At 40.2% G+C, this 18,521-nt stretch overlaps 1 protein-coding gene across 8 annotated transcripts in view; it reads left to right on the top strand.

Moving 5' to 3' along the window:
- The window catches only part of ube2e2 (ubiquitin-conjugating enzyme E2E 2), a 137,688-nt gene that overhangs the window by 15,170 nt on the left and 103,997 nt on the right, over window positions 1-18,521 (top strand). For 4 of the 8 annotated variants that reach the window (XM_078933278.1, XM_078933275.1, XM_078933277.1 and 1 more), the window contains exon 1: window positions 6,406-6,436. The exons of the other annotated variants lie outside the window; for them this stretch is intronic. In XM_078933278.1, the coding sequence (XP_078789404.1) occupies window positions 6,421-6,436 (16 nt within the window). In that variant the 5' untranslated portion in view covers window positions 6,406-6,420. Of the gene's footprint in view, window positions 1-6,405; window positions 6,437-18,521 lie in introns of those variants that run through there. 8 annotated transcript variants of the gene reach the window in all.

The raw sequence follows: 18,521 nt of genomic DNA, 5'->3' as shown, positions 1-18,521 counted from the left end.
TACGGGGTTGGTCAAAAACCAGCCTGAATTCATTAATGAAGTGCTCGTACGATAGGTGGGTGACAGGATTGGCGGCCAGGAAAGCCTGAGCCCACTGCAGCGCTTTATTGCGGAGTGAGTTTATGATCAGGGTAATCTTGCTGAGGTCGGAGTCATAATACCTCGGGGCTTGCTGGAACAGGAGACTACATTGCAGCAGGAACCCTCCACAAGCTTCGACGTCGCCGAAGAATGGTTCCGGCTGCAGTCGGTAGTTTTCAGGTGACGGACCGGAAGCGGAAACTGCGGCGATGCTGGAAGCGGGAGGTGATGGTGCGGGGGTAGCCCCCTGGACAGTTAAATTCATCAAAGTTTGCGTTAGACCATCCAGGCGCCGAAAAAGTTCCTGTTGGGCAGAGGATACTTGCGACAGAGCGTCGGCTTGGCGGCCCAGGGCGATGCCTTGCTGGCTGACGGCAAAACGAAGTCCCTCTGGATCAGCTGGGTCCGGAAGTTGGCCAGTTTGTTCTGTCATGATTTCACAAGGATGAGGAACCCAGATGCTGCAACCCAGAAGGAAGACAGGTAAGTGGAGGATGAGAATGGATTTATTGTTTGCTCCAGATGTGAAGATGGCTGGTTTGAGGAGTGTCCAGGTTAGACGTGGCTGTGGCGTGGCTGGAGGGTCTTGAAGCGGTTAGCGGCTGCCGAGAGTTTCCGTGCTCCTGAGGCGTAGAATGGAAGGTCCGTGCTGCCGTCACTCGTGAGCGGTAGGATCCTGAGACAGGGAGCAAAGAATTAGTTAGAGCCAGAGACTTGGAACAAAGCTGTAACGAGGCTAGAACCAGAGCAGTCACCATAAGGGGTAACAAACTGGCGTTGAGTAGTGGCGTTGATCTCCTTTTGAATCCACAGAAGATGATGAGGAGAGTGATGGCAGCTGGTGGCAATCAGGAACATTAGGGCAGAGCTGGAGGGGGGAGGAGACCGCCAGGCACCGTGACATTGAGCTTAATTTTTCTCAAAACATGTCCTCCGTGATGAGGAAAATGCCACAAGAACATGTTAAAAACCCAATTTTCCATGGAGTGGGTCTTCTAAAGTGTGAGTGGTGATGATGCTAACATCAACATATAAACATATACAGTATCCTCTGTAAACAAACACCTGAGTTCATTATAGTTTCAGGATGCTGCAGCTCCTGCGTCGTCGCCCTCCAGATTTAAGCGAACACAAAGGAGGGACGAACAGGTTCATTTCTCAGCATTGCCTCACAGTGTGGGCATGCTGCACCGAGGAAGACTTTCAAAAGACAGTCCTTAAAGACAGGGCAGATAGCCCAGCCCATTACAAGGCCTCTAGAATTACATTTGTTCTCAGATCCAGTGGGAGAGCCAATACCTCGTGCTCCTAGAGATGGAAACAATTTAGCCTAGGGCCGGCTAATTCTCTAGGCCAATACACCAACTGACAGCAAAGGTACAAACCTTTTTTACAACAGAAAAATGATCCCACTCAGTGATTTTTCGACATAACTCACAAGTTATTCCCTCAGGCTCCAAGCAGACTCAAAACATCTGGATGTTTAACCTCTGCTGCAGCTCATGAGCGTGTTTTAACCTCTGCGCGTTTTCTTATGCTGGCAAAGTGCTGCACTCTGTCTTTTTAAACAAAGCATTCAGCATTTTTACTAAAGAATGAAGGTTAAAAATAAGAACTCAAAGCAGTTGGATACCACATTTCCAAAAGAGCAGAACACATTTTATTAAGTTAGATTAGCTGTTTTGTGATTGTGCATACATGCTCTCAGTGATATCATCTGTTGTTGGTTAAAAATGAATGAATTCATTCCACACAGGCCCTAAGCTCTTAACAGAAAGTAATGTAAAACAGTCTCCCTGGAGCTTATCAAAGTCACAAATGTACATGTTACAAAGCAAAACAATAAGGTTGTTTCAGGTTTAAGACCACATCAGAGGAAATTTGGGGGAAATTTGCAAACGTAGCAGCAGACTTGATCCCTCTTTAAATGTGTGTGTTATTAAACTAATAAATCTTACAGCCTGCAACAGTCAGCTCACATAAGGTCTAGGATGCCATTAGGAAATGATGATGACAGAATTTATGATGTGCTGAACTGTAAAGAGAGATTCCTTTGGATATTTCAAATAATTTAAGCTTTGCACAGTATCTCCTCCCGACACAGTTGCCTCTGGTGAGACATTTTTCCGCTTTAAAGCTGATCTGCTAAGACTGCCCAGACTGCAAGCAATGCCAGCTGAACGTGATCAGACATGGAAGACCTTGCTTTTGGATTTGCTGAGGCCCAATACTATCTGTACATGGCATATTAACTGTTTCTATGGAGTTCATTTCTCGTCCAACGCCTGAAGCCACATTCATATCTATTTTTCCATACTTGCACTCCAGCAATCAAGAACAAATCCGAATTGGAATGCCAAGATATTACAGCAAAATTTCAGAACATCTTGTTAAATGAAGAAAAACAAACATTTAATTTACCTGTATGTTGTTTAGATTTGGTGCAATATGTGGAATGACCTTCTTATTGCAGCTGATTCTGGCATCCTCACCATTTTTACCCCCCTCAAGCCTTTGATACCATTTCTCATTCCATCCTCCTCCAAAGGCTGTCCACCCTCGGCATCACCTCCATCCCCCTCCGTTGGTTCCGATCCTACCTCTTAGGCCACACCCATTTCATTCAGCTTAAATCATTTAAATCTCAGCCTTCTTCTGTTCCTTCTGTTGTGCCACAAGGTTCTGTCCTTGGTCCTCTTCTTTTCATTACTTACCTCCTACCCCTTGGAAATATTTTCCGTGAATTTAATATAAAGCTTCACTGTTTCGCAGATGACACCCAGCTCTATGTATCTAGCAAACTTGACTCTTCTCTTCCACCTTTCTCCCTCCCCTCCTGTCTATTAAACTTTCTGAAGAGTCTAGGTGTCATCCTGGATAGTTCATTATCTTTTCAGTCTCATATCAATAAAATTACTTGGTCTGCCCATTTTTACTTGCTTTATATTAATCGCCTGCGCCCCCCCTTCACCGTCCAGCTGCTCGGCTCCCAAACTCTGGAATTCCTGACCTCTGTTACATGGACTCCTTACCCGCTTTCAGATCTATAAACTCAAAACTCATCTGTTTAAATCTGCCTTTTCATTCTGATTCACTTTTGATTTTCTATCTGTTAATGAATATTTTTGAACTTCCTGACCTTTATTTTTACAGTGTCCCTGAGTTTCCTTGAAAGGCGCTTTTAAATCAAATGGATTGTTATTATTATCATTAAACCGGCTGATTTGGTTTGAGATGATGCTTATCCAACTGCCTCAGTACCAAACAGCATCGATGCTACACCAGCAGATGTGCCAGAGTACTTTGTAGATTTTCGAGTTGGACTCTGGTACTTTTTGGATGTTAGTGATGAGTTTTTGATATCTTGGGAAAAATTCGAGCCAGGTCAAAAGATCAAGTTTAATCGGTTTCTCCAGATTTTTTTGTACGCTTGCCTGTTGACAACATTCAGCATTTTCGCACTGTAAATATTTGTAATATGGCCAACAGAAATTAAAAACATCCACCACCTATTGATGGGTTTAAAGTCTTTAAATCATTCAAAAAAATGTTTCCAAAGGAGAAAAGTTTTATCTTAGGGAAGCACCGAATAAATTTAGTAAAGCAAATGTTCATTTTCTTTTATTATTCCAGTAGCCTTTCCAGTAAGTGTGGTAGTGTTTTTCATTCAGGCCTTTGTCTAAATGTTTCTTCACATCCTTCTGCAGAGCTGTTTGTGTTTTCAAAAATAAAAATCATAATCCAAATAATAAAATAGAGTTTTTACATTTGTTCTCTTAATTATTCTCGCTTTTTTCGGTAGTTTAAGGGGCAGAAAGGATGTTTTGACAAACAGCAGTTTTCAAAGCAAATGTCTCAGATCCTTGAATTCCAGCATTAATGTCTAAAAATACATAGATTTTTATATTTATTTTTAAAATAATGTGTAGGTTTTCTGATGAGCTTAAGTGCAGAATATACTTTTTATTTTTTTCATAGTATTAGCATCTTTTTGAGGTTGATCCTCATATCCTTTTTGTTACAGTAGCTTAAACACTTTGCTCTCCTTTTGGTTTCACTTCCTAAATTTAACTGCAAGCCATTAAAAAGAGGACAAGTTGAAGGATGAGTTGCAGATGTTAGAGGATTTTCATCCAGGTCAAAACTTTATGTTTTAAATATTATGAGACTTTGGTAAGACTGTGGGTAGCCGCTGAAGTGTGCACATAGGGTGCATTACAGTCACATTTGCTTTTAGACCTTCAAGAAACAAGAAAGTGATGAGTGCAATTTCCTGCCAGCCTCATGAAAGCTGCATGACTCCAGTTTAAAGTTCTTTTAAAACTGGACCACTTGAAGATTTAAGCACAATGTCACCCATCAAGCCAATTACACTGTTTGATCCTAAGATTAAATGCTGAATGATTTTCCCACACATGAAATGAGTGTGGAATTAAATCCTTTCTTGTTTTAGCTTCAAAAGATCTCAAGTAGGCCCATTTCTCCTCTTTTCTTCCTTTGTTGGGGACGTGAAGAGCCTTGTCCCAGTTCTGCAGGATCTCTGTTACTCAGCGATAATGTGAAATGTCATTTCAGGTCTTATTTTGCTTATATCTGAAAAGCTGAATGATGAATGAAGGTAATGGTTATTTTTCTGACTTTTCTCTATTTTTTTGTGTGTGTGTGTGTGTGTGTGTGTGGGTGTGGGTGTGTGTGTGTGTGTGTGTGTGTGTGAAACGTCTTGAAAGACCAACATGAAAGCTTGTTTCAGTTAGTGGGGCTTTAAAGGATCACACTGTGTTTGGTGCCGGGAAGATTTCCAAAGCAGCAGAGTAACAGAAATTAGTGCTGCCGTTGTGGTGATTGAGTTGTGTGTATGTGTGTGTGTGTGTGGGGGGGGGGGGGTTGTTTCCTGTATTTTTAACCAGCTCTCCATTCCCTAAAGCCACGAGCTCGTCAAAATGACAGCTCCATCGACAACACAATAGTGACACATTGAACCGAGGCGAATAAGGACAGACTCCACCTGAAGAATAAGCGGCCGCAGTTGTTCTCCGACAGCCGCGTCATTAAAATTCAGTGGAAATAACAAGCTGAAAGACTCGAGAGCAATTACCAATCCTTGCATCTCCAAGAGAAGAGGAAGTGTTAATCTATCCAGTTCAAAAGTTCAACTGTCATTTTTTTTAAATTGTTTTGTAAAATCACCATATAGGGATCCTTAGAAAGAAAGGAGACCCAGAAGATGTAAAATCAATATAAATGTGTCTAAAATGCACCTGTACAAATGTCTGAGTCCATTTATCAAGCCGGTTTGTGTTCTGCGCGTCTCCCATTGCTCTCATTGGCGTCATCCTCTGACAGGCTTCATTCCAGCAGTCTCTAGCCCCAGGTTCTTTGTCATTCCTCATTTTTTTCTCTGATACTGCTGCTTTCTGAGGCTCAGGCAAGTCAAACCTTCACTGTCACCCCTCCGGTAATTAATAACAGGCTTCTTTCAGGGGAGTTCTTCTCATTTGTTTTCTTTTGTTCCGCATAACTGCACAGCTGTGCCTCCACGACGTTCACACTGATGGTCTTTCGGCAGGAAAACGCACGTACATCCATAGTGCATGGCTCGTATGTGTTTGAGCCAGTGGACAAAGGAGGTTTATAATGTTCAAATGGTGCTATTTTGTAAGCAGTCTCTGTAAAAATATGAGGGCTATAATGTTATCATCTTCTAAATAACAGTAAATTAATTATTACGTCAAAGCAACTGTTGCTTAGTTGCAAAAAATCAAAAGGATACATCCCTTCATGTTATTGTTTATTCATTTTCACTGCTTATTAATGAAAAATGAGGTTTTAATCGGGAAGGAAGAATTTAATCAGAAATTTAACGCCTCTCAAAAAAATACTGGAAGCAAAAAAAAAAACATTTGCTGCATTTGCTGTTTTTGTCTGGGAATCATGCCAGCTTGTATAAACCAGGACTTCTGTTCAAATTAGTGCAGAGCATGTGGTGTTAAGTCGTGTCCAAAAATGGAGATTCGCACAAAGAAAACAAAGGGAGGAGGGAAAATTGCATCTAAATTGTACAACACTTAAGTTAATCACAGAAGGCTATATGCTGATGAAGAGAAGATCATTGTAAATGATTCATTGAGCAATTGTCAGATTTTCCTGGAGTGGTTGACTGTGTCACAATGATCCCATAATGCAAATGGCTTAGACAGTGGAAACCAGTCTCGCTTAAGCCAAACTGAACTACTGCTCACTTGTATGTTTTCATGAAGCTAATTCAGAGTGCTTTGGTTTGACAGGAACTGACTGCCAAGTCCAAGTGATTAGAACATTCAATGGGTGTGAGGATCAATCATGGCAGTTCAACCAGGTGCAGCTAACCTACACTGATCAGCCGTGGTCAGAGGGGGGGGGGGGGGGACACTAAAGAGCAAAAACTCAAAACATCTGCCGCAAGGACATGTCCACCAATACAATAAAGGAGAGCCAGAAAAACTGCAGAGTTAGCTGATTGTTGAAATAAGTTACAAAAGGTCGAGTTTCACATCAGTTCCAATTAATGTCCGAGAAGTCCTTTAAAATATTAAGTTACTTTGCACGAGTTGGTGTCAAAATGAGTTAAATAAAATAAAATTGCACAGTTTGAAACACTTTTACCAACGTCTGTGCAAAAATTAGACTATGCTGACTATATAAATGTCTAGAGTGGGAGAATAGGATTCATTCAGCATCAGGTGTGCAAGGTTTTGTCAAATTCCCTCACTACTCCCGTCTTTGTAAAACATTCAGATTTATTAGTTTTTTTACTTCAGCTAATAAGCGACATCATATCTGGCATTGAACCCTTTAACATGGGTGCTGTTGCTGACGACACCGAAATAACACACTTTGACGTACTGTAACCCATCATGAATTAGCAGATTCTGGTGTGGAGAAAAGCAATTTGGTTGATTACGTGAACATTCGAAGAGTTACGGTGGTCAGAAAAGTCCAAACACAAGTTAAAGGGTTAAAAAAGAAAAGACAAGTAGTGAGCAATTGTACGTTAAAGTCAAGGGCACTGGATAGCTCCACACTATATAGACTGTTAGAGGTTATATGAATTCATGAGGGAATTTGGACATAGTCCATGTTTTCAGAAATGTAATTTTATTCCTTTGGTCTTTGCTGGCTATATACAAGATGAAACAATCAGGAGATGAGCTAAAATAAAATGACCTCAAGTCTTCTGACTCCCTGGACTTTAAGGTAATGCCATTTTGTATTTTCACTGCAAAACAATGAAGTCGTGAATTACTTGGGTGAGGCGACAACCATCCAATTCTGGATTTATAGGAAGCAAGTCAGAGGTAGCACACGTTTTATTTTTTAAAAACTCATCTCAACATTGTGTTATTAGCACACCACTAGAAATCCAGAGCTGCATTATATTGCTGTTAAACATGAAAATGGGTGGGGCTAATGGCAACACTTGTCTGTGAACTGTAAATTAAGTATTTACATTTAAAAATGCTTTATTTTTTCAGAGTGATGAGACCCAAATATTTTAATAGCCTTTAAAAATATTACATAACTGTTTGAAGCAGTCTTTCTTAGTCTTTCAAAGGAAAAGAAATGTCTTGGATTTTTTGCCTAAAAGCTGAAGCCCACCCATCTGAACACAATGTACTTAGTCATCATGATGCAGACAAGTCCCCTAAAGTGCTGCATGGAACCCGAGTGTAGCAGTTCTGATAAATGCAGAAGCATGTGGTCTGCATCTGGAGACTGTTTTATAGCACAGCCAACACGTATAGCTACTGTAGCTACACCTCTGGCTTTCTCAAAATAAACCCAGCAAACCTTGAGATCACAGCATTCCTGGAAATATGTAATGTTGCTCATATTCACAGCCTCCTGCTCTGCTGGAGAAACCTCTCTAGTCAGGGTTTTGTTCAGGTCTGCACAGTATCAAAAGCACAAATGCTGCTTTTTATTAACCTGTTTTTTTGGCCCTCGAACTCCAGCTCTGTTTGATGTTTATTCTCCACATCAAAAAAGGACTTCAAATCTGTCTTTACTTAAAACTCAAAGGAAAGAGATCATTTGCACAAACTCCCGCCTTTAGAAATTCAGACATTTTGTTGCAGAACGTGAAGCTGAAGCGATACAGATAGGATTCATTTTCGTCAAGTCTACGAGGATGCACGGTCGGCACGGCAGTAACGCCAACAGTGATTTGATTCCATTCATGAACTGTTTCAAATCACAAGCCCACTTATTCTGTAATTATAGCGGTGAGGTTCCTGCCAGGAGACCCATAAATGTTTGCTAAAAAGGTTCTGAGCCGGCTCAACCAAACACTTACATGCCTTCCCTATTGCTTTTAATCACACAAATTACATCTGCCCAAACTGTATTGATTTGTGAGTATTTGTGTAAATACCAAACTGTGAGACTGCATTTCTGCACAATGGACACTTGAGTGACCAACAACGCCAACTGCAGCGTAGAGCTTTTTTACAAAAAAAACAGTTTTGTTGGTTTTTTGTGGCTGCACGGTGGCACAGTGGTTAGCGCTATTGCCCCACAGCAAGAAGCCTCCTGGTTCAACCAAAACACCAATGGGGGACCTTTCTGTGTGGACTTTGCATGTTCTCCCTTGTGCATGCGTGGGTTTTCTCCAGGGGCTCCAGCTTCCTCCCACCATCCAAAAACATGCTTCATTGGTGACTCTAAATGGTCCATAGGTGTGAATGTAAGTGTGCATGGGTGTGTGACAGACAGCAACCTGTCCAGGATAGGCTCCGGCAGCTCCGGGACCCTGAAAGGGACAAACCGGGTTTAGAAGACGAATGAATTCATAATATTATTTTCATGCAGCTTCACTGTGTTTTACCCAAAATAAATAAAATATGTATAAAACATAGATTATAAAATTTTTAAAATAAATATTATTAATAACTAGTAATACATGATTGTTAGCTGCTGTCCCACCACTATGTCGTGACATACGATTATTATAAGTATTATAACACTCTGGTGCAGTATGTACCAGTATGCACATATTTTCATTTTGGCTTATGACCAGCAACAATCAAGAGAAAAAGAAAAACAATGGTTCTCCGTGGATACATTTGTGAATTTGATCAAAGAACCAGCTTCAAATAATCTAAAAACTGGTTATCTCGTGACTTTTTAGGAAAAAAACGTTTAGCTGAGAGCCGTCCAAAAGAGCGGAAAAAAATTCTGAATGTGGAGCCTTGCATTTTATTTATCCATGAGAGGTGTTTGTCGGTGGATGAATGACCTGAGCAAGATAATGTTTGAGTTTTTAGTACATTTATTTTCACTATTTGTATTCAAATCCCACTCCGATTATCTTATGGTTTATTGTAAAAGTGTTCCCAGTGGTCTTTTAATTATGATTGTCATTTTTCGGTAAAATAAAAAAAGCTGTCTCGTTTTCTAAGACATGGTTTCTGCAGAGTGGAGGTAGTTTATTCGCCTTCGTGTTGTGGGCTGAACCGTTGGCACGTTATGTTTACACTCTCCCCCGCTACAGCCCCTCACAACCCCAAGCTATCACTAGTGGTGCAGCAAAAATGGCAAGTGGATGCATCAGAATGGAGCAGAGCAGGGAGCTTGTGGCCTGATTTTAAGTGTCAACTACAGCCTACGTGGAATACGCTCCCAGCTTCTCAGAAAGTTGATGTTGTGACAAGGAATAAAAAAAAAAAATCACACCATATCTCCTCAACCATTTGCCAATCAACGCAAGGCAAATTATTCTGAAGCAGGAAAATGCAGCTTTGTGCCAATCTCCAACAGTTTACGCTTGTTGGCAACTGCATCTGTTAAATGGGCACACACAGTTCTCACAAGCTATGGGGCGCCTTTGGCGTTGATGTAAAGACATGGCATTTCTGGAAAAAGGTGCAAAAGCTTGGAGTAGTCGATGGAAAGTAGTAGTTGTAGCTCACACAATGAGACACAACAACATTATTTACTACTGAGACAAAGAGGCATTAAATCAACGAGATGCGACACAGACCAGACATTTTTTCTCGTTGTGTAATGACCATATTTTATTTATTCCAGAGGCAAAATTACTGAGGACATAATCCAATCCTAATTCCTGATAATCCAGGGTTGAAATCTCGAGAGGTTCGGGATTAGTTAGCTCCAGAGTTGACATTAAACGAACTACTGCAACTCTTGAACTGTTGATGTAATTTCAAAAGATTTTGAAGCTCAGAAAAGTAGCTTTGCACAGATATGCAGCATTTCATAGTAGTTAATTCATTCATTTCATTTTTTAAGACCGTTTTTTCCTTTTTTGGGTCACAGGGCTGCTGGAGCCTATCCAGCCACTCATGGGCGAAGGCAGGGGACATCCTTTAAATTGTTTATGCAGTTATAAGACAACTGATTCTTATTGGGAAAAAAGCAGCTTTGGGATGAAATGCAACACCCTCACGTAGTGAAACGTTGCATTTCAGCGCATGGCGGCTTTTCTAAGCTTCAGAATCTGTTGGAATTACAATAATCGCGTAAACAGTTTCAGTAGTTAGAAGAGCGTGTCTTCTTTCTCGTCAACAGATTCTGTTCCAGCATTAAAGGGTTAAGGGCGGAAATAGAACCAGTCACGGTAATTAAAGCAGACATTAATTAATCTTGTTTAATGTCATTGATTTAGCATGCAAACCACTGCACACACAGATTACCCGTTCACATACAACGTTCGTGGTTAACCAAGTCCCTGCTGTTAAAAAGGGAGACAAGACTGATTATAAACCAACAGTTTAAATCGGGAAGCAAACCAAAGTTTACTTCTCCATTTAAGCTTTAATACAGAGAAAGATTCTGCTTCCTTTTTTTAATATAAAAACCAGGTTAAAAAAAAAACACTGCCCTTTACAGACTTTCTTTACTCTATGTTTTCAAGCTCGGAAGAAGTGGAGAGTTTCCATTCGGAAGATCGGTCTTCCTGAGATCACCTCCAAATTGACAAGACTTGATTTAAAGGCTTGCCCAGAAGTAAAACAAAAGCGTGGCAACAAGAAAAGAACCTCATGAATTCAAACACAAAAGCTGCTGATGATTTGTGTCAAGAGACGAGAGGTTTGCTCAGCACTGAACGCACTGACGCACAAAAACAAATGTCAGCAGCTACACAATCGCAGAGCAGCCCGCAGCCGGCTTCTCTGATCAAATAACAGATGATATCATGGAAGACCCTGTTAGGGCACTTGAGCTTTATCATAAATGATGCATAAACAAAGGAGGAGGCGCAGGGACTCTTCCTCCTTCACCTCACATGATTAGTAGAATTACAGAAAAGGAATTCGATTTCAAAATAAAGTAAATGAGGTTGAGATTTAGAAAAAGATCTTTATTTTTTCAATTAAGTCAGTGAAGAAATATATTTTCTTTAATTAATCACACCAAGTGCGAATTAAAAACAAGTCTAACGAGGTTTCATCAAAGACCTCCTGAAGGGTGGCCCCAAGCTCTACGAGCAATGGTTTGGAAAGAAACAAATAAAGAATGAAATTGTCCTAAACTGTGAGTGAAATGGTATAAATATTTTGAAAATAATAATGGAGTAGATTCATCAGTCTTTAACCAAAGAAGAAAATGTTCTTTGATGTGTTGTCACAATCTTTTCTCTCACTAATTTCTCTTTTCTCTCACTAATTTCTCATTAGTTAGCTAATGTGTGATTGTGTGAAAATCAAATCAAACAAGAAATAGCTCAAAAATATTGAATATTTGTCATGGTTCTAATCTGTCTGTAGAAAGCTGTGTTAATATAATTGCCTTTTTTGTTTGAGGGGCTTAAAATTGATTCTATTTTTCACAAAATTTGTTAAAAAAATCAGTGGTGGATGTTTTTAAAGCTTTTGTACAACTACAGCACGATATCATTTAGCAGTTTTGTTCTTACTTTATTCAGTGGATGAACGAACCATTGACTGCATGAGGCAGTGCTTCCCAAACAGTGGGGCACGCCCCGATGCAATGCCAGTAGTAGCAGCTTTAGCCACAGGTAATACGGGCAATTGTCCGGGGCTCAAATTTAACCGGGGGGGGGGCTACAGCGGCTCAGTGCTTGGAAAATAATCTGCAAAACCTTTTCTTTTTCGTGGGGGGGCTTGGCAAAAAATAATTGATAAGGACTGGCATATGGGAACTGGAACGTGTTGTAGACTGAGGATGTGTGTGTGTGGAAACCACGTGTGTAAGAAAGAGGGGGGAGCGTGTGCAGCAGAAGTGTGTTGGGGGTGCGTTCATGTTTGATATACAGAGTGAAGGGGAACTGTAATAAAAGAAGGTTTCCCAGAAGAACGTTGAATGATTCTTTATTAACCCGCTCTGGAGGCTCTGAGGGTCCCAACGGGGAAGTGAACCCCGAAGGAAGATCCGCCTTCGGCATTTTCCGACCACCATCAGAAAGAAATCGCAGAAAAGGTTCAACACATATATTTACAATATTAATTAATTATTTATTTACAAAGAAAAACGGTACACAGAAAGAGTTTTCAAAGTTTCAATAATATACCTGAGCTTTTCTTTCCAAACTAGGGGTCTTCTGGGGGAAACCTTTTATTACTGTTCTCCTTCACTTCGTTACACCAAACATGAACACACACACACACACACCCCCGCGCTCTCACGCACTCTGGCGCTCTTTCCTCTTACACACGCAACGCGCTGACCCACACACACACACACTCATTCTACAACACCTATGTAGTTAGTTCATTAGTTAGATAGGTAGTTGTTACTGTTATTTGTTAATAAAGAATAGTGCGTTGTGATCATTACTTGTACCGGTTTTCATTTGCGACGCATTCGCCGGGAGATTTTGTGTTTTGGAAAAGTCTTCCTCCTCAGTGACAGATTTGAAACGCGTCAGATATTCTTCGCCGCACACTCTCTCAGTCTCTCCTTCGTTGTCGCTGTCAGTGTCACTCTGAGGTAAATTCTCTCCTGAGCTTGCACTGTCCTCTCCATCACGCAGCAGACCGGCTTTTCCAAACCCGTTGGTGATGGTGGATTTTTAATCACACTGCCTTTAACGTTTGCTTTTAACTTGAAAGCTGCGTCACATGCATTTCTTCTTGCATTTTCCATTATGAGGGTCTGTTCGTGCTATTCATTCACAAAGCAGGAATTTACAATAAGCTTGCGTCTTCCTTGACACATAAACCGTATTCCCCCTGTCTCACTCTTACCCTTTCTGCTTGAGCGCCCCTAGAGGCTGTTAGAAAAAAATGCATTAAAAAAAAAAGAAACAAAAATGCATAAATTAGCCACACCATTGAATAAGCCGCAGGGTTGAAAGCGTGTGACAAAAGTAGCGCCTTAAAATCCGGAAATTACGGTAGTTTTTTGAATGGAAAATCCTGCCAGCGGAGGGCTCTGTATCCCTTTGCCACCAGGGTAATCCACGGCGAGCTGAGCCGCGGAGCAGAATCGGATTTTTTCAAGTGGGTGTGCTCTGAAGCACAGAAGTTTGCCTGTAAATGTAAGTAATAACTTTTTGTTTGCGCTTGACTTTTTAAAATTGTAAAACTGAAGTTATACATTTTCCTAGCTCTGGTTGCTACTTACTTCTGTGGACGACCGGCGATTATTGATTACATCATCGAGTGGGAGGGATTTCTGAAATAGAAGACACTGTCCATGTGTAGGGCTAAATGTAGGGGTAGGGGAAGAATTTGGATTCGGCCTAGGTTTCCATCCTTTACCAAGATCCTAAGAATGCTCCTGTCAATCGATCTCGTTCTTGTCATCGTGAGTCCCTAGAGCGTCTCTACCGTCAACTTTTCTCTGTTTGCTAACACATCAGTGAACTACAGCTTAAACAGACTTCCTACTTGTGTGGATTTGTCTGTACCTCAACTGCCACCTTCAGGAAAGTAGAGAAGCAACTCTTGCCATTTAAATTCAATGAAAAATCATTGTTATTTACTCGCCTAGTCCCAAGTTGTCTCTGGGTTTTCAATTTTTTTTAGGGCTCAGCCGCTACCGAATGTTCAGCATGTTTACTAAACCACATAGGATTTGCTTTTTCGTTGGGCATGTTTTTAAAAGCTTTATACTCCGCTTTTCTAAACCTGTAGAGCTTTAAAGTTTCAGGTTTTACTGAAGATATCATTTATCTGAAATCCAAAATTATCCTGTAATTCTGAAGGGATTAGATATATTAAAAACAATCATTTTTGTTATTTTTATTAACCTTTAAGACCGGAGCTTTTGCTGGCGATAGCAAAATAATACAGATCCTTTGTTTGACTGTTAATAACTGTTATTAGTGTAATTCCAACAGATTCTGATGTGGAAATGGCCCCTGCCACAAAGCTACTTTTGTCCGCTACAGAATCCATTGGAATGACATTAATTGCGTAAACGATGGAAGAGTTATGATTATTCAAAGAATGTCAACCCTGGAGCTAAAACCCCAGTGTTGAAGGGTTAATACTGAAACTAATTTCCCAACACCTGAATTTTTTGTAATATTTGTTAAATAAATAAAAGATACAAATGTGGTCATCATTTCTTAATTCTTAAATAGGTTGCCTCCTATCCTAACCTCTTCACTGACTGCCAACGGTCAGTCTTGACCACAAACATGGCAGAATGACTTTAGAAATCGGGCGTGCGAAAGTGTTTTCGGGAAATGATGGGAAAGTAGACCCGGCGTTATGTCTGATGGCTCTGGTGCTCAGGAAACTCCTGCTCCGGGCCGGACTGCTCTCTTTTATCTGATATAACTTTTACCTTATTTTAAAGACAACACCATGCCAAATCTGAGTGACCTGACCTTGTTGGAGAAGTGAAGTGCTCATTCGCCGGTCACCATGAAATATGAAGCAGTACATCCAAAGCCTCCATGCTGTTATCACTCTCACCATTGACACCCTATTTCATTTCTACCTTGCCACTGACCTTCATTCTACAATGCATCCAGCTGACGTAAAACCTTTCCTGTCCTTTCTGCATGGATGATGAACGCCCCACCTGTCCTCTTCACCCAGCACAAACACAGGAGGGGGTGGAGTGTGGAGACCACCACAGTCTTCCTCTCCTCTTCCTGAAACTGACAGTGGACTCTTCAATTATTCACACTTTGAATAATGTCGTCCTCCGTCTCTATCCGAGCTTATCCTGGCCGGCGACTCTTATCTGAAGGCTGAGTAATGGCAGAGTCAATGAAAGGTGGCAGGACTTTAAAAGAGCATCTCTGCCGTTGTTTTTTCACGTGTGAGCCGACCAACACCGCAGTTCAGAGTCCAGAGGAGACGGCGATAAAATGGTTTAGTGTAAACAGCGTCACAGACAGTTTGAGATGATCTCAAGAAGTTAAATACAGAGTATGTGCTGCAAGAACACGTCAAATACCCGCTAAGGCCTAAACTAATGTGTTAAAGGATGCAAGCATTCTATGCCACTTCTTTGATGCTGTCTTTTTGCTCTGATGAACTCTGGGTTTGTATTTTGAAATCTTTTTTTTATAGCTTATTTTCCTATGAAGTGATCACATCAGTGTTTTTCTTTAAACATATTCAAAACTCAAACCGGGGGCTCTTGCTGACTCCTTTGATGCCAGAGCCAGAGGGGAAACGGGAATGCTGTAAAATATGTCAACAAACTTTACCACTGCAGGTTATCTGCACTTTACAATATAGAAGCTGTGCAAAATCAACCAATGCCTGCTTTTATGTTCTTATAGTGCTGAGTCAGCAATAGCATTGTTATTTCTGTTTGATAGTACCTTAAAACTTGCCTTTAAAATTCTCTTAAAATTTGCCTTCCTGCAAATAAAAATAAAACTATAAGAATGCAAATAAATACATTCTAAAATAACACAAAATATGAATCACTTGCTCTGTCATTTTGTTGTCGATGAAAATTGAATGAACTTTATACCCTTTACTGATGTAACAGCTAAGAGACTCTGGTGTCTTGATGGAGTTGATAAAGCGGGACAAAATTGTATTTGTAAATCTTGATTAACTTTGGATGAGTTTTCGTCAGGCATGTTCTTTATAGATACACATCAACTGGGAGAGACAAAATGTCTTAAGAAATGTTAGGAAATCCCAACAATTGACGTGGATGCTGTTAAATAGAATGATCCATTTTGGATTTGACCAAATTCTATTATGCCTTCTCTCGTCTTTCCTTTGTACAAGTGCGTCTCTGTATTTCTTTTGCCTTTGCTTCTATAATATTTGCTTTTTGTGTTTTAGCAATGCTTAGCGCATGTGTTGTGCACTGCAGTCGGCCAGTCCAATCGAAAATCCTCACGGAAGTTCTGCTTTTCAAAAACACAAGTCTGGCAACTGGCAAAGTGTGAGGTGACCCTATCAGAATGAACTTCGCTCTTGTTTATGTCAGAGAAAACTTGTATTTAGTGCACAGAGTACCAACCAACCTTTTCTCTATGAGGACTAATAGATTTTGGAAAATAAAAATACTTTTTTCTTCTAACATGTTTTTAAGAGTGCCAATTATGCTGACAAGTTTTCTAGTTTTGAAATGTTTACTTTTCTAAAATGTTTGCAATGATCTCAGTGATGTAAAGATTAGGCATAATACTTTATTTTTGAATTTAAACTACAGTTAAATGAAACACAATGATATTTTTGTATAAAGTAAACAAGGTATATCTTTGAAATCATCAGTAAATGTTTTCAAGTCACTGCTTTATTTTTGCCAGCTCTACGCTGTTATGTCTAACTGTGCGGTTAAACACTGTAGAGGGAGGTTCTGGCAGTCATATTTATGAGAGTACCAGCCTGGTGGTGAAGAACTCAGGTTAACATTAAGCAGACCAGTGTGACTGCTGTGAAAGGTTGGTATGTGGTGATTTATAGAGGTTTTCAAAGCACATTAGCAACCAGAAATAAGAGAAGAAATTACATTCTTCAGCGAGACAAGAAAATGCTGGATGTCCTGTAGCCCCGATCAGAGAGAATGTTGACAAAAAAACATGTATGTGCCTCATGAGAGGCAGATCCCACAAGTGACACAAAAAAAATCACATCTGCAGGAAGTAATATATCAATTTACGCTCCATCAACACCACTCAAAAATCCATCTGTCTGTCATCAGTCCATCGTGGGGTTCGCTTACAATCAATACCAAATATGTATTAAAATAGGTCTTAAAACATAAAAAACATGCATACCTTTTAACAAAATGAAAGTGTAAATACATGCAGTATCAGTGCAGCTATAACAATAACTTGCACAAAGTAAAGATAGCAATCAGGCCTCTGTAAGTCAGTCAAACAGCTGACATTACTCATAGCGCGATAATTAGATTCTGAGTGGGCATTTAATGGCCTAAGGCTTCCCAGAACTTGGAACTGGCATCCATTAGATTGAGTAGATTTTAATCTTTGATATTGGCAATGCCCCGACACTGACAGTGGGGGTGGGTTTGGGGGTGGGGGACTCACATCTTATGAAAAATGTGTGTAATAAGATTTCCAAAAAAACAAAACACACAATTTTCCACCAATAGCCATGTCCCATGAACAGTATGTTGAAATTCCAGGATGACCACCATCTATAAATGGGAATTTAAAAACCTATTTACTGGCTTGTTGAAAACCATCAATTGTGGAGGTACTTAGAGGTTGTGTGAGTACGCTAACCCCCAACCCTGTTAGTAAAACGTAGACTGATCGATTTGATTTGATTTTGAATTTACACAGTTTACACATTTAGACATATTTTTATATATTGAAACCATATTTTCCGCCTTATGATGTGGAAAATATGGAAAATATATCATTTTAGTATTTTATTCATACACTATTCAGTGTATGTATGCATAAATGTTAATATGCTATTCCAAGTAATGTAAAATGGATAATTTTTCTTTTAGATGAGGTCTTGAATTTAATTAATCAGTATTTCAGTCAGACAACTCTTGCAGAAGAACATTTATTTCACGACATCTTTAGGTTTTCACAACATCTTTAGGATGACATTCACAATTTGATTCACAACTTCGTTTTGGCATAAGGCTCCGTTCAATTCCTTGAGACAATTATTTTTCCATACACTTTCGGGTAACAACCCCCGTAACGGAGCCCACAGGTGGAAGCCGGGGAGGAGGGAGGGGCAAAGAATGAGCGCTGAAGGTAAGAGAGAATGAACGATTGTACACCTGACTTAAATAGGACGCTAAGCAGGTGGGTTAATTAACAGACCCGCCCTAGGGGAGTAACCTGCAATTCTGCCGAGTGTCTGCCCGAAATGCGACGAGTCGCTATTTCAGTCAGACAACTCTTGCAGAAGAACATTTATTTCACGACATCTTTAGGTTTTCACAACATCTTTAGGATGACATTCACAATTTGATTCACAACTTCGTTTTGGCATAAGGCTCCGTTCAATTCCTTGAGACAATTATTTTTCCATACACTTTCGGGTAACAACCCCCAACACCAA

The sequence above is a fragment of the Oryzias latipes genome, chromosome 16 (genome assembly GCF_053564925.1).
Source record: "Oryzias latipes strain Hd-rR chromosome 16, Olatipes_Hd-rR_3.1".
Classification (NCBI taxonomy): domain Eukaryota; kingdom Metazoa; phylum Chordata; class Actinopteri; order Beloniformes; family Adrianichthyidae; genus Oryzias; species Oryzias latipes.
This window is presented reverse-complemented; position numbering and strand designations above follow the sequence as displayed.